At 41.9% G+C, this 13,613-nt stretch overlaps 2 protein-coding genes across 3 annotated transcripts in view; one reads left to right on the top strand and one right to left on the bottom strand.

Annotated features, from left to right (window-relative positions):
* Positions 1-559: 559 nt before the first annotated feature.
* The window catches only part of fmoda (fibromodulin a), a 52,090-nt gene continuing 39,036 nt past the window's right edge, over positions 560-13,613 (top strand). The window contains exons 1-2 of one of the 2 annotated variants that reach the window (XM_086117029.1): positions 560-1,103; positions 12,297-12,393. The gene's annotated coding sequence lies outside the window, so the exon portion shown is untranslated. Of the gene's footprint in view, positions 1,104-10,946; positions 11,097-12,296; positions 12,394-13,613 lie in introns of those variants that run through there. The other variant, XM_086117028.1, reaches the window with a different exon arrangement.
* il10 (interleukin 10) lies at positions 8,816-11,684 on the bottom strand. Its single transcript, XM_086117032.1, has 5 exons — positions 11,385-11,684; positions 11,222-11,281; positions 10,977-11,141; positions 9,237-9,299; positions 8,816-9,158 (listed from the first exon to the last, which is right to left on the bottom strand). Exons 1-5 carry the CDS (start codon positions 11,553-11,555, stop codon positions 9,048-9,050), a joined length of 570 nt encoding a protein of 189 aa, XP_085973158.1. The 5' UTR covers positions 11,556-11,684; the 3' UTR covers positions 8,816-9,047.

The raw sequence follows: 13,613 nt of genomic DNA, 5'->3' as shown, positions 1-13,613 counted from the left end.
ATCAAATATAAGAATTGTCCCATTGTTTAGCTTTATTAGGCAGTAAAAGCTGGCACACAAAGAATCTACCCTAACACTGACGAATACAAGAACGAACAACTAACTACTAAACTAGGGAAGCACGAATTCTTGACACTTGGAAGCCGAGAGAAAGTTACTTCTTATGTCCTTCAAAGTTTCGGTTTGAAGATGTGAACACGGGAACGCACTCGAAACTTGAAGCCGTCGCGCTCTGTGGAATATTCTGAGGGAAGCAAAAATTTGAAGAACTGTCGCAGCAACAACGGGGGGCGCACATCAGCGACAGTATACACACGGGATACATACAATTTGATCATGTTAATGTGGCAAACGCAGTATTTTCTGATCCGATCCGGGTTCCCTACCTCATAATCCGTCTCGATCAATTTCTCCCACACTACGTAAAGACCTGCCCTGCAATTGGCTGGCAACCGGATCGGGGTGTACCTACTGCCCAAAGACAGCTGGGATGGGCTCCAGCACGCCCCGCAACCCTTGTGAGGATACGGCCATTAGGTGTCAAATTTAGGTCCTGGAGGGCCGCTGTCCGACATATTTTCCAACGCTTCCTGTTGCAACACACCTGTTTCTAATGATCGGATCATCAGCAAGCTTTGCGGAAGCCTGATAGTGAACCTGTTCGTTTGAATCGGGAGAGTTGGAAAACATGCAGGACAGCGGCACTCCACGACCTGAGTTTGACACCTATGGAGGAATAAACGGATCAGAGGGACACTTAAGGACCAAGAAAACCTTGGCTGCTAGGAGGAACCGGAAATTGGAAGGAGAATAATACGTCATCCCCACTCTGAAACTCCCAACGAACGCATTTTTTATCACAATTATTTTTCTTTTTTTCGGCGAACGTACCAACTCATGGCACGTGGTTTTACACACGCTGCGCAAACGCTCCCGAAAGGAACTCAGTTGTTGAGCATATTCCATTGGAGTGGCCGAGTTCGACAGGTACTTCTCGCAAAGCCACCGCAGAGGACCACGCACAGTGTGACCAAAAACCTGTTCAGCGGGACTAACGTCTGGATTCTTGCACACTCTCACGCACAGCAAAGATGAAAAAAAAGGTAACCATTCATCTCATTCCTTTCCTGGTTCGAGACAATGCCCTTGAGCTCCCTGGGCGGGATTTCTGGTGTTTAGAGTGGCCGATACTTAAGCGAACAAATTGGACATGTGTCTTGATCTGTCCGAATGAACCTTGGCAGGCCAGAAGTTGGAAAAAAAAACCTTCACTCGGGCTTTTACCAGAGTTTTGGCTTTAAGTGTACGCATGTGGATCAATCTGCGGGTATCTCGTGTTACAGGGGGGTCGTGCAGTACCACCTTGTGGAGGTTGAGTGTCACTGTTCGCTTCCTCCTCACTGTCGCCACAGCCAGCAACAACGACGTCGCCTGCAATAGGTTGCACACCTTCAAGTCCTGCAAACATTTCATTCTGCTTTCTCTGGTAGACCTCCAGTCTGGAGCCGCAGACAGGAATCGGCTCCAGCACGCCCGCGAGCCTCGTAAGGATAAACGGATTAGAAAATGATGCCTCGAGCACCAACTCATAACGCTATTTACAAAGTATTAAACAAAAAGGTCAGAAACAAAAGGCAGCAAAGTATCTACCATAAAACTAACAAATTCAAGAACGAATTGCTAACTGAGGAAGCAGGAATTCTTGAAAGAACTTTTTGGAGGCCGTGAATAAGCGAACTACTACTGTCGGATACACCGCCAACTCCTGTCACGCCACGGAGTCTCTTTATATTTGGCGCCGTTATTTGTTGGCCAATCAGGAAGGGCCGCTCCTGAGGCTCTGCAGAGATCCTATTCAAATTAAGAGCTCTCACTCCCACATATAACGGCAACCACACGCACACGCAAAGAAAATACGGTACATAATACGGCTAAGGGCCCGACTCTAAATAAGTGAAGGCAAGTGGATTGATGATTATCAATAACACAATTTAAGGTAATTTGAAGTATTTGTTACTTCAGATTTGTATATCAAACCGGTGTGTATCAATTGATCTGTTTAAGAAGCTACTGGCAAATAGCTGTTTCATAAAATTGGTGACCCCTGAAATTTATTTTCAGTAGTAATGGGTGCATGAGACCTCATGAAGCGAGTTGACACAATGACACACTGTGTTGATACTGTGTCGCTGACCACTGACACCTGCTGGACTTTCAAAATCCCTGCAGGCAACCCACTTGACAGACTGAACTGACTGAGTTGATGATGAAGTGTATACAATATCATTCACATCTATGCATTCATATTGTATCATTCAATATGTTTGAATAAGGTGAAAATTATGTAAATGAGGATGCTTGTGGGCTTTGTCTTCACAAATTTTTATTCAGAAAAATAAGTTGCTCCAGTGTTTTGAATTTCAGACTGTTGCGTTTCTAGCATGCTATATTTCCCCTGCTGTGGAGAACACACGCTCGCATGGCACTGGTGATGCCGGCATACAGAGAAACTGCTTTGCAAGGTGGGAGAGGTTTAGAAAAGTAGTGTGTTGGTACTTCGATTATAACGGCGGGTCTTGACTGCGTGCAATTTCCCCCTCTGGCAGGTATCTCTGGACCTCAGGTATAGCATCTGCTGTTGCATTTCTTCCCAGTCTCCCTACCTCATCATCCAAATATTGCCACAGGTCATCTAAAAAAAACAAACCTAACAAATTTGGCAGTCAGAACAGTTTCAAAAAACAAACTAATAATGATGAGTAACATGCCAGATGTAGTTGCAGAGGTGCTTTTGTTGGTATATGATATTTCTGTATGGCAAATTCGACATTTCACCTGCAATAAAATATGTGAATAGTAAACTACGAGTTACCATGAAATTAATTTGAATTAGAATGGAATAAGACATGTCAAAGATCCAAGAGACACTTGGTGAGACAAGGAGATTTGAATAAATACTTTATTCTCCAAAAGGAGATCAAAATGGCTCGACACGGCGGACAATTTACGTTTCTCCGGGAGCTGCTCCATAATGTGCACGTACTGTAGCAACGTCACTCGAGTGAAGCGCGCCTCAGCAGTTGATAGTCCGCTGTTCTCTGCTGTGCGCGCGTGAGCGCGAGCACGTACTCACAGCGCCGACGCAACCCACGTCACGTATCGAAGAAGCTTTGAACTACAACAGCTAAGTGAGCCTAGCCGACACGACGCTCGAAGTCAGACTGACGCGTTTTTGTGATAATCTGTGTGTTTTCCTTTTTGCCCAAATAGATATTTTTATTCAGGCGAGGGTGAGGTCTGGCTTGTTTCAGCTGGCGGCATCGCGTCGCTCGACGCACTTCCTTAACACAGTTTGGTGGGCTTTTGCGATGTCGATGCAGCCTGGATTGTGTCAACACAGTTCATGTGTTGGTCACGTGATCGCCACGAAGCAGCACACGCACCGACACGTGGATTGCTCTGTGAGCTCGACGCATGCGTCGACGCATTGGTGTTGCCTGACCAATCACTCATTTTCAGACATTTTCCTTGTCTCCGGGTTATCTTATTTACTGGAATAACTCCTCTAATTAATATTGGAGAACAGATCTTTTGCTCACTACGGTATTAGATTGTGCCAATTCATAAATCTCATGTGTAACATCGCAACAGATAATTTGCGACGTCATAAAAAAATAAAACAAAAAAAGACAATTAAGTCAGTTGGGAGGTTCATGAAAGGGGGTTACCCTGGCACTCGATCGTGTGGGGAAACACTGAAATGTTGTTTTTTTCCGACTTTGGAAACAGGACCTACCGGTACGTTTGGGATTTACGAGGCACATTACTGATCTACCCTTTCCCCTTTCACTGCAGTTATCGTGACAAAACGTGACTGTTGACACGTATAGCACTTCTTTTATTTGGCAGCCATCCACAGTTTGTCAACAGAACGGATCAGCTGCCAAGTTACCTGATGAAAAAGCCCACTGATGTCATCAGAGCATTGAGCCTTCAAATTAGTTTGGTTAGTTATGGTATGCCATCATCTGATGTGCGTGAGTCGTCTTCATGCCGTCTATCTGAATATTAACTACATTTTAAAAATATTTTTTTCTTTTAGTTACTTTTAGATTTCTCCAATGCCAAAGATAAAATAAACTAAATATCACCGTAACAGACAAAATTGTTGGTAGCCCTCAGTTAATGAAAAACAACCACAGGAGTCTGACAAAGTAATAAATAAAAATGTGATGAAAATCAGACAATTGCGCTTGAGTTGTGGCTCAACAGAATTATTTTTAAAAACAAACCCATGGGACAGGCCTGGACCAAAATCATTTATATGTATATAATCTATTTATATATCACCTCACACTTGCTTTCTGCAAATATGTGGATTCCAACAGTCCCTCGTGTTTAATGTTTGTCACGAGTGTGCCATTTCAAAGAAAAAAAAAATCCCTAAACTGCCAATTTCCAACACTATGACTGAGTCATGTCTGTTGGCATGTGTTTCTTCAGGTGCAAAGAAAAAAAAAACGTTTATAAAAAAGATTATTAGTCCCCACTCCAGTTTTTTAAGGATTTCCAAAACTCCAGGACTCACGTAACAGATGTGACTCAGTAAATGATGTCAGTGATTTTTTGCGTTGGGATTTTTTTCTTTTGTCTGTGACATGCGACACTCAGACTCAACATGTGACAAATAGGTTTTTAAAAGTTGCCACAGGAATACACACATTTGTGTCGTAAAGCAAATGTGGTCGAATTGAGTCAACGGGGACATTAGCTAACATCGTGTGTGTGTGTGTGTGTGTGTGTGTGTGTGTGTGTGTGTGTGTGTGTGTGTGTGTGCGCCACCCAATTTTCAAACATATCTGTCGTCAGGTGCGAAGTACCGGTACCCTCCAAATCTTTCCTGCTCTGAGTGTGACAAAACCACCAGATATCTCCCATCCATGTATGTCTGTCAGCTGAGGAAAAGGAAGCTAAAGAGAGACCACAAGGGTTACCCCGGGGGGAGCCACAATTACTGCAAAATGAAAACATGTCAAAATTAAATAAAAACAAAAAAACTAAAGAAAAATGTCTTCTCTAATTTGTACGTTTTTATGAACGATGTTCAACTTAGACGTACCACCATCCCCCCCCCCCATTTAATGTAAAAAAATATTTTTTTCCTTCTAAATTCTACATTTTTTGACTGATTCTAACCACTCCAACTTTAAACCATTTCACTTATTTTTCTAAATTCTAAACTAAAACCATTGGTTTAGAATTTATTTTATTTTGTTTTTCCCACCCCCCTCTACTTTCTGCATTTTCTTGGGCCTATTTGAAACATTCCAGCTGTTTTTGCTCATTCCTCTGCATTGCGTATCATTCCACATGATTTCATTCAGCCTCCACACGGAATTTCTCCAGAAATGGCATTTTCTTGCACTGTAATTGCTCTTATCATGAATTGATTACCATGTGAGAATCACTATTCTGAGTCATGAGCCAATTTGAGTAATGTCGCCGCCCTAGGAAAGGAACTCTGAACTTATCCGTTAACATCCGAAATGTTCTTTTTGCTGTTTCTGTAATACTAGTGTGGCTCAACCCTAGGGGAGACAAATTCCTTGTGTTTTTTCCATTCCTAAAGATAATTGACAATTGCCATTAAAGATGATTGTACTATGTAATTCTGAATCTGTGTTAAGGCAAAAACACCAACCTCTGTAGATTCTGAAACCATATTTAAAACACACTTAGTTGGCATATTATGTAGGTGTTAATGCGCTTGTCCTCCTACTAGAAAGGCTCTCAATAGAGAGCAGACGTCTACCACGTAGAAAGATTGAGGGCTGCATTTCAACAGGCTGGTTAAAAAAAAAAGTATGCTCATATAAGAGGAAAGTTAAACAATTAAAGGTGTTCTGTCGAGTCTCGAAGGCAATGTGAAGACACGGTTCTAGCGTGCAGGCCGTCTATTTTCACGGATGATTATTTTCAAAGGATGTGGCGCGCTTTTAAAAAAAAAGATTATTTGGCATCATCTGGAGCTGAATTGATGGAATTTCAAATTTACAAGGATTTTAATTATTATAAAGTACTTTAGATTTTTTTTCCCCTTGTCACTATTTGAATTGATTTTATTTCCACTTAAAATGATTTGCAAGTAAGTGAAGCTTCCGGATTTTTACACACTGATAACTTACCAAAGAGAAGTGAGTCATGCTATACTTTGTATTGGCTGCTGAAAAAAATTCACGTTCGTCATGGCATGGTCATCTTTCCTGTATGGTTGAAGTGGATGTCATCCATGAATCACCTCCACCAATGGGTGAAATCTACCGACTTGGCCGCCATTAAAAAAAAGTTAATAGGACGTTATCAGAATTATGCAAATACCATACGACTGATTTTCATGAACCTTTATAGATGGATGGCTTGTTGTTTGTTTTACAAATAGCAGGTTTTTAATGATACAACAGGAGCCGGTTCAGGATGGAGATTGCGCTCTTTGGCTGTGTGTAGCTTCCCACTGATCATTGATCAACATCCGCTTTCTAAGTCTTGTCAGAGCGCAAACAGAAATACAGCAAAACTTTCGTTTTCCTTTTCTAACTGTTCCGAGTTTGAGAGTGCTATTCTAGTTGATGTCTTACCATTTTGTTACTATGCAAAGGGGAGAACTGTTTGCATCACCCATTCATGCTTGAGTGCAATCGGCGTAGACAGGTGGCAAATCGTTTCCCAAGAAACCCTCATACAGAAGATTGATCATGCGCCGCGTGTTGCGCGGCTCTCGGTCTCTGCTCATTCACCGCTGACTCGTTCACAAACTATTGTTGACTCTCTGCAGTCTGACAAAGACTCGGCTCGCCAATGCGTGACGCCAATTTTCACCTTGACTGATTATGCATTGGGGCTTTTTTGTTCCTCAGCAAGAGCGGGGCCTTGAACAACTCGAAATAGCAGTCGGCGTTAGCAGAAAATCTCAAGGCTTCTGCTAGAAAGCAAAAAAAAAAAAGCCGACTAGAACCTTTGCGATTTGTTCAGGGTTCATCCGAGGCACTTTAAACGATGGCAGGTATGTGCTCAATAACATTTAACATGAGTTTGAATGTGATTGATCTGTCATAAATACAACCACAAACACAGTTGTTTTTTCATACACGATACCGTTTTTTAAAAAAAATTGTGTTGCACAGGTGATGGGTGGAAAACGTTTCGAAATGACCGTGGCCTCATCTTTTTACATCAAATAATGCTGGCATTTGAGCAAGGCTGTTTTATATTCGCAGTTCTACACATTTGTAATTGAATTTGTGTGTCTTGCGTATCAACATCATTGGATTGATTCGCAGTTTTCATTTGGAACTGCCGTTCACGAAACATTTTTGTCGGGCCGAACAATTATCTTGCCTTACAGCAGAAGTGACGAGGCTGTTCGAATAAACAAAACAGAAACAAGGAGCCAATACGTTACGGCACCTGCGATGAATATGGAAAAAAAAAAAAAGCAATGAGTGTTCTCAGGTTTCAGTTTAATCCATCCACCCGGTAATTCTTGTACTGCTTATCTTCTTCGGGGTTCATGGGGCACTGGAGTCTTGACTTAAAGCGAAAGGCAGACTTCACGCTGGATTGATCACCAGTCAGTCACACAGCACACAAGGAGACGGACGAACCATTTGCGCTCACGAGCACATGGTCACAGTTTCAGTTGACAGCATTCGAAAGTCACAAGTCACACCATGCTCATAATATCTCGGAGAACATTTTGTCCGTGTGCTGTTCTTAAAAGTTGATTCACAATGGTGTCATGAACTCAAGCATCCAGTCGTTGCACAAGTGGATGTGAGCAATTTCATAAGCATGTTGTTAGTCTGGGCATTTGGATGCAAACGTGTGCGGTGTGATGCTGATGAACAACGCTGCCTTTTTTTTTTTTTTTTTAAACATACATTTGTTAAGAATGACATCTCATTGCAAGCACAGTGCTGCCTCCCCTAAAATGAGTTGAGCGTCTGATGAAACATCTTCAAGTGGTTGCATTGTTACCGCTCTGAGTCAGATCAGGAACTTTACTGACACTTAAGTGCAGAGCTTGTTAGCGTAAATCATAGCCACAGTCCAATCCGATGGCCGCAACTCCTTATTTGCGTTTTGCTTGCAGGGCCATAATGTGGTGAGGAGCAGTTTCTGCAATTAGCGGCACGAGCGCTGACAAAAACGAGACGGCGGTTGCCGATGAAAGACCTTTACTCGTGAAGCTCCACACAAACGCCACAACGTGGGATTTCTGTCAGTTAAATTGTGGTGCAACATCAAACATTTTCCTTGTAGCGACGTAATCCAACGAGCCGAACTCAATACCACACATCATAATGTGTGGTAAGGTATGATGTAACAAGCTGGCATGGTCAGCATTTTTTTTTTTTTTAATTCTGGGTCAGGGGAAAACACTTCAGCTCTTATACAAAGAGACGGAGGATTGGCTCCAAGTGAAGTCAAAGGAACATTTGGTAATTTGTGAAATAACCGTAATTGATAAAACCTTATATGGCAGCTCCGTTTCATTCTTGTCGTTAAGACGAATTAGGTGTTATTTTTAACCCTGTGTGAGTGGAACTGCACAGACTAGTTCTATGCAGTTCCACTTACCGTAAGTTTAGATAAAGCTGTTGCTGGGAAGTGGAGGATATAGGTCACGTTTGAGGTTAGTGCATCAGCATGTTGGGTTTACACTTAAACCCAACACTCGACTGTAGTAGCGCAGGGTGTGATGTACTTAGTCACTCGGCCCTTAAACGTGCACAAGAATGTCAAGTGAAGCTAGACGTGTTGGCAAATCCTTTATTTGATAAAGATTGAAAATAAATAGAAAAGTACATTCAAACAATAAATATTTCACCCAAGACATTGGACTCAATATGATTCCAAAGTAGAGACTCTTTCTAGGCACATACAGTCGGACATTCACACAAGAGGTAAAAAATAATAATTTTAATGTACACATTTATCCCTTCTTCCTGAGATGAGCAAGTTCACATTGATGAGAGTCAGCGAGGTTTTCACAAGGGCACGGCGTGGTTCCGGAGACGTTTCGAAGCCAGATATGTTTCGATGTAGTTAAAGAGCACGTCCAGCTCGCCCATAGCTTTGTACACGCCTTTGTTTTGCATCTGAGGGAAAACACAGGGCTGGCTTTTAAAAAAAAAGAAAGAAAGAAAATGGAATTTGCGCAATGCAGCGAAACTCACCTGACTGTACGTCGTATTCAGTTTGATGATGTCAAACTGCTTCTGGCAGGCAAAGTATTTCCGCTGCATGAAGAAGAGGGAAAGTGTGTTATTTAACACATCTGCAGACTCCGACAAGCATATTCTCCACTTGACTTCCCCTTTTGATGATCGGGATGATGCACATAATACGCCGCTTCTTTTTTTAATGCGTCATGCTCCTTCCAGTGAGCCACACAAGTGACCTCTTCCTTTTTTTTTTTGGGTCATGCTCATGCATCTACCTCATTTGCACATGGAGCGTTGGGGATTTATCCCAAAATGAGGACGGGAGTTTTTGACGCGATGCTTAAGGGAGTTAGTCAAGCACATGTTTTATGATGTTCACCGACAAAAACAGAACCTTCGTTTCATCCGGATCGAGCTCTAAGCATAGCGCCAATGGCATATGCTTCTGGGTCTTCAATTGGCTGTGACATAATTGGATTCAAATCTACATTTCTTTTTTTCTTCTTTCGTCCTATTCTTGCACTTCATGGCGCATAGAGCAAACTATAGCGACCAGGTCTCTCCAACAAATCTACATTGATTCTGTTTAGTATTGTCGTTGTAGCTTGCAGTGGATGAAAATTATCTAGCTAGCTAGCGAGCGAGCTAGCTGTCCAACAATCATGATGGACAGCGAACTAGCTAGCGAGCGAGCTAGCTGTCCAACAATCATGATGGACAGCAAACTAGCTAGCTAGTTGTCCATCAATCATAATGGACAGCCAGCTTGCTAGCTAGCTAGCTAGTTAGCTAGCTGTCTATCAATCATGATGGACCACCATAACCAGTGGTGGGAAGTAGTAAAGTATAAATGTGCTTTGTTATTGTATGTCAGCAGATTATTCAGGTATCTGTAGTTTACGAGAGTATTCCTTTTTTAAGCCACTTTTTATTAGATCCTACTTTTGAAAACTGTGATCTGTACTTTTTACTTTTTCAAAATTAGTACATACATTTTTTCATAGATGACAAGTCATAAATTTAAAAAAGGGCAACTCGACAGTGAGGCAAATTTAACGGCGGTTGAGAACTGGTTAGAATGAGATCTTGGGGTCTTATACGGTGGACCAAATACAGGGATAGCATTGACATTTGGGAACATGAACTTGTGCTAATTAACTTTATGATGCAACAGATTCAGATAAGCAAGATATTCCCCATCCATGGGCTTATTTAAGAGAATTTTCAATGTTGTCGGTTCCAAGAATGATTCCTAGCAAATATGTTGTGTCTTGTGCTAGCCTGAAAACAAATGAGTCTCTGGTATTTTAAAACATCCCTGTCTAATCAGACAAAACAAATATATGCAAAGTGTATTTTGTTTTTAGTTGCGCTCATTAGCTAAATTATGACTTTTTTTTTCTTCCTTTTTTGTTTTGGTGAGTCAACTCTCAAACTGTATGGAGGTTTTGGCACATCATTTTTTCTTCTTGTCAGTGCAGCACGACACAACTATTTTGCGATCAAAACAAGTGTATTTCATCGACAAAATCTTTTTTTAAGGCTTTACTTATGTAACTTTCAGAGTCTGTACTTCCTACTTAAATACAAGCGTTTGATCAGTATTTCTACTTTTACCAAAGTTATTTTTGACCTACTTAGGCTCAAGTACTGCGCGTAAGTACATTCGCCATCTCTGATTCTCACTAGAAAAAAATAGTACGCACTGGATGCGTAAAAGATGCATCTGTGCTTGTGAGCTGCTGTACTTACACATTGAGTGACATCCCTCTTGAGCTCGTCAAATATCAGCTGGATGGACTCCACGTAAGGTTTCAAGTCCCTCGTGTCCTCCGACACCCCCGCGATGGCTGCCGGCAGAACCGTGGCCAGGTAAAAGTCCAGAATGCTATTCATGGCGTGGCAGGCAAATGGCGTCTGATCGAAAAAACAGACAATTGTTATTGTCGTTTGCACCACACGCAGATCTATGCAGCCGCGAAAACAGAGGAACGTACTCTAAAAGAGTCCTCGACAGTCTGGTCAAGCAGCGCGGTGTCCAGGTCATCGTTTGCTTCCTGAGTAGAAAAAAAGAAAATGTGTCAGAGCAAGCAGAGCGTGCGGGGGATTAGTCTGCACGATGCAGTCTTCGCAGACGGTCTCTGTACGTCTGGTACTCACGTAAAAATCCCTGATCTGCACGTAGTCTTCTCGCAGCCTCCGAAGCCTGCCGGGGAAGCTCTCCACGAAGCGACAGCATTGGTTGTTGCACATGGGAGTGCACCACACGTTGCGGAGGAGAAACTGCGCGCTCAGGAACAACAGCAGGGCAAAGAGACATCTGGTGCTCATGATGCTGGATACTTCTTTGGCTTTTCTTAAATTCGAGAGAAGTGATGGTGGAAGCGTTGTCTGCTTATTTCTAGTGCAATCTCTGGCTTTTTATATAGGCAAATTTGGACTGGGTGGGAAGTATGAAAAAAAAAACTTAAAATGCTTAAAACATGTGGGAAATTTCTTCTCCCCCCCCTCCCCCTAGACTCAGATTTTACACACGGGCTACTCCCATTTCATTGGTGCAAATGGGTTTCATCTTCAAATGTCATGGGGGGAGGGGGGGGGGGGGGTCTGGGGTGTCCCTAGATTTCGTCATTCCAAGAAGTCGTTAGCATAAAGTTTTGTTAAAAATTGTACCTTTGTACAATGACATTTTACACTGACTTGACTTCGGTTGCTGAACAAAGTGTTTTACAGTAAATTATTCTGTTTATCATCTAGTAATTGTCAGCCAGTTTCCCAGATCAATTCTGAAGCCTACAATCACTCTGTTATTCCTCTCATGCTGTCATAAAACATTTGATTTGGGGTAAATTTTTGGATGAAGCTGTGGATTTGCATACTTGACATTTGTCTTTAGTGTTTCGTGCTTGCAAGTTGGACAATGCAGATACCGAGTGATATATTCCTGATATAAGTCACACCATAGCTTCACTTGAGACTTCAGAGTGTCGTACTAGAACTCATTTCAGCAACCCATGAAATTAGTGCTTATTTTGCTTTGGTGTATCACTTTTTATTTTCCTTTTGCAACAGTAATGCCAAAAGAAGGGGCAGTCTTGAAGTGGGGATGTCAAAAGAAGAATGTGAGAAGATGAAAGCGATCATACCTATACACCTCAAGTTCCGCAAAGTAAGTACCGTAACTTCTAAGTTACATTAGCTGGAAAGTCGCTAATGGTGTAGTGGTGCACTCGCCTGACTTGTGTGTGGGTAGCGTAGGATAGCTTCCCGCTCAGTGATTGTGGGTGTGGGAGGTTATCCGTCTGTTTATGTGCACCGAGACTGACACCGCGACACCTCTTCAGGATAAGCGGTGCTGAAAATGGAAGGATGGAATAACATTAGCCGCTAGCACTAGCTACGCTCTCTGGGTGGTGTTCTCTAAGGCAGTGTTTTATTGCATTAGGTTAATTTAATACTTTTTTTTTTTTAAGTCTTACAATTTTAAAAGCAGAGAGTAGAAAGTTGCTTGTCATTCCATCACACCCCCATTCGTCATCAACGTTAAAAGAGTGCTTGGTGGTGTTTGGATGACAGTAGATAACGCCTTTTTAAAATTGGGTACCAGTTAAAAATGCTAACATGTCACTTAAAGCATCGCCTGTACAGTTAATAAAGATGTGATGATGGCAACGGTTGGCCCCTTTAACGGCTTACTCCGTGAAATCAAAACTAATCAACCAGCCGCCACAATTGACTGCATTCAACTTTAAATGTTGCACTAGACTGGAAAGGAAACAAGCACACATGCAGTGTGTTTTCCTTTCATTTTGTACTTTATGGGATGTCCTGCCCTTGTGCCCCGTGTCCCTGTCCACCGGGCCTCATTATTGAGTAACTTTGGTATTTTGAAGAGGTGATGGAAGTTTTACCACACACACCCCGTCCGTCTGCCAGTCGGGGTCAAGTTAATGTTAAATAACCTGCTGACACGTGAGTCACACACAAAGTATAACTAGTTCTGAGCGCCAGTGTTGATGAATCTTCCCGCTGGGGTGATTAATGAACATTTTGGTCATATATGCAACGGTATCAACTTTTTGAAATATATGTTGAATATTACTTTTTCATATCCCAGTGCCTAATACTGCTTCGCCAATATACTTTCAAGTTTAACATAAAAAAAAAACCCAAACAAATAAATTACTCTGGTGTCGCGTGAACTTTATGAAGCACTGATTTGAAATACACTTAATTTTTTTATTCATTAAACATTAGCTGTCATTGAAAAAAAAATTATGTCGTTCCCGATACCGGGTTAAATTTTACTCTGTGACGCATCGGAAAGAAAGTGGTGGTATTGATTTTCACACATTTTTAGGTTGACTGTTAAGTGTAACCCCAAAATGG

Source organism: Hippocampus guttulatus, chromosome 8 (assembly GCF_054856545.1).
Source record: "Hippocampus guttulatus isolate MCC_2025c chromosome 8, RoL_Hgut_1.0, whole genome shotgun sequence".
In the NCBI taxonomy this organism is placed as follows: domain Eukaryota; kingdom Metazoa; phylum Chordata; class Actinopteri; order Syngnathiformes; family Syngnathidae; genus Hippocampus; species Hippocampus guttulatus.
The sequence above is the reverse complement of the archived record's forward strand: the minus strand, read 5'-3'. Positions and strand labels throughout refer to the sequence as shown.

Coding starts and splice junctions, on each gene's coding strand:
- il10 (XM_086117032.1), bottom strand. CDS start 11,555: ATGAGCACCAGATGTCTCTTTGCCCTGCTGTTGTTCCTGAGCGCGCAG. Junction 11,142..11,221: donor CTGTCGAGGACTCTTTTAGA/GTACGTTCCTCT, acceptor TTTTTCGATCAG/ACGCCATTTGCCTGCCACGC. Junction 9,300..10,976: donor AGAGGGATGTCACTCAATGT/GTAAGTACAGCA, acceptor TTCTTCATGCAG/CGGAAATACTTTGCCTGCCA.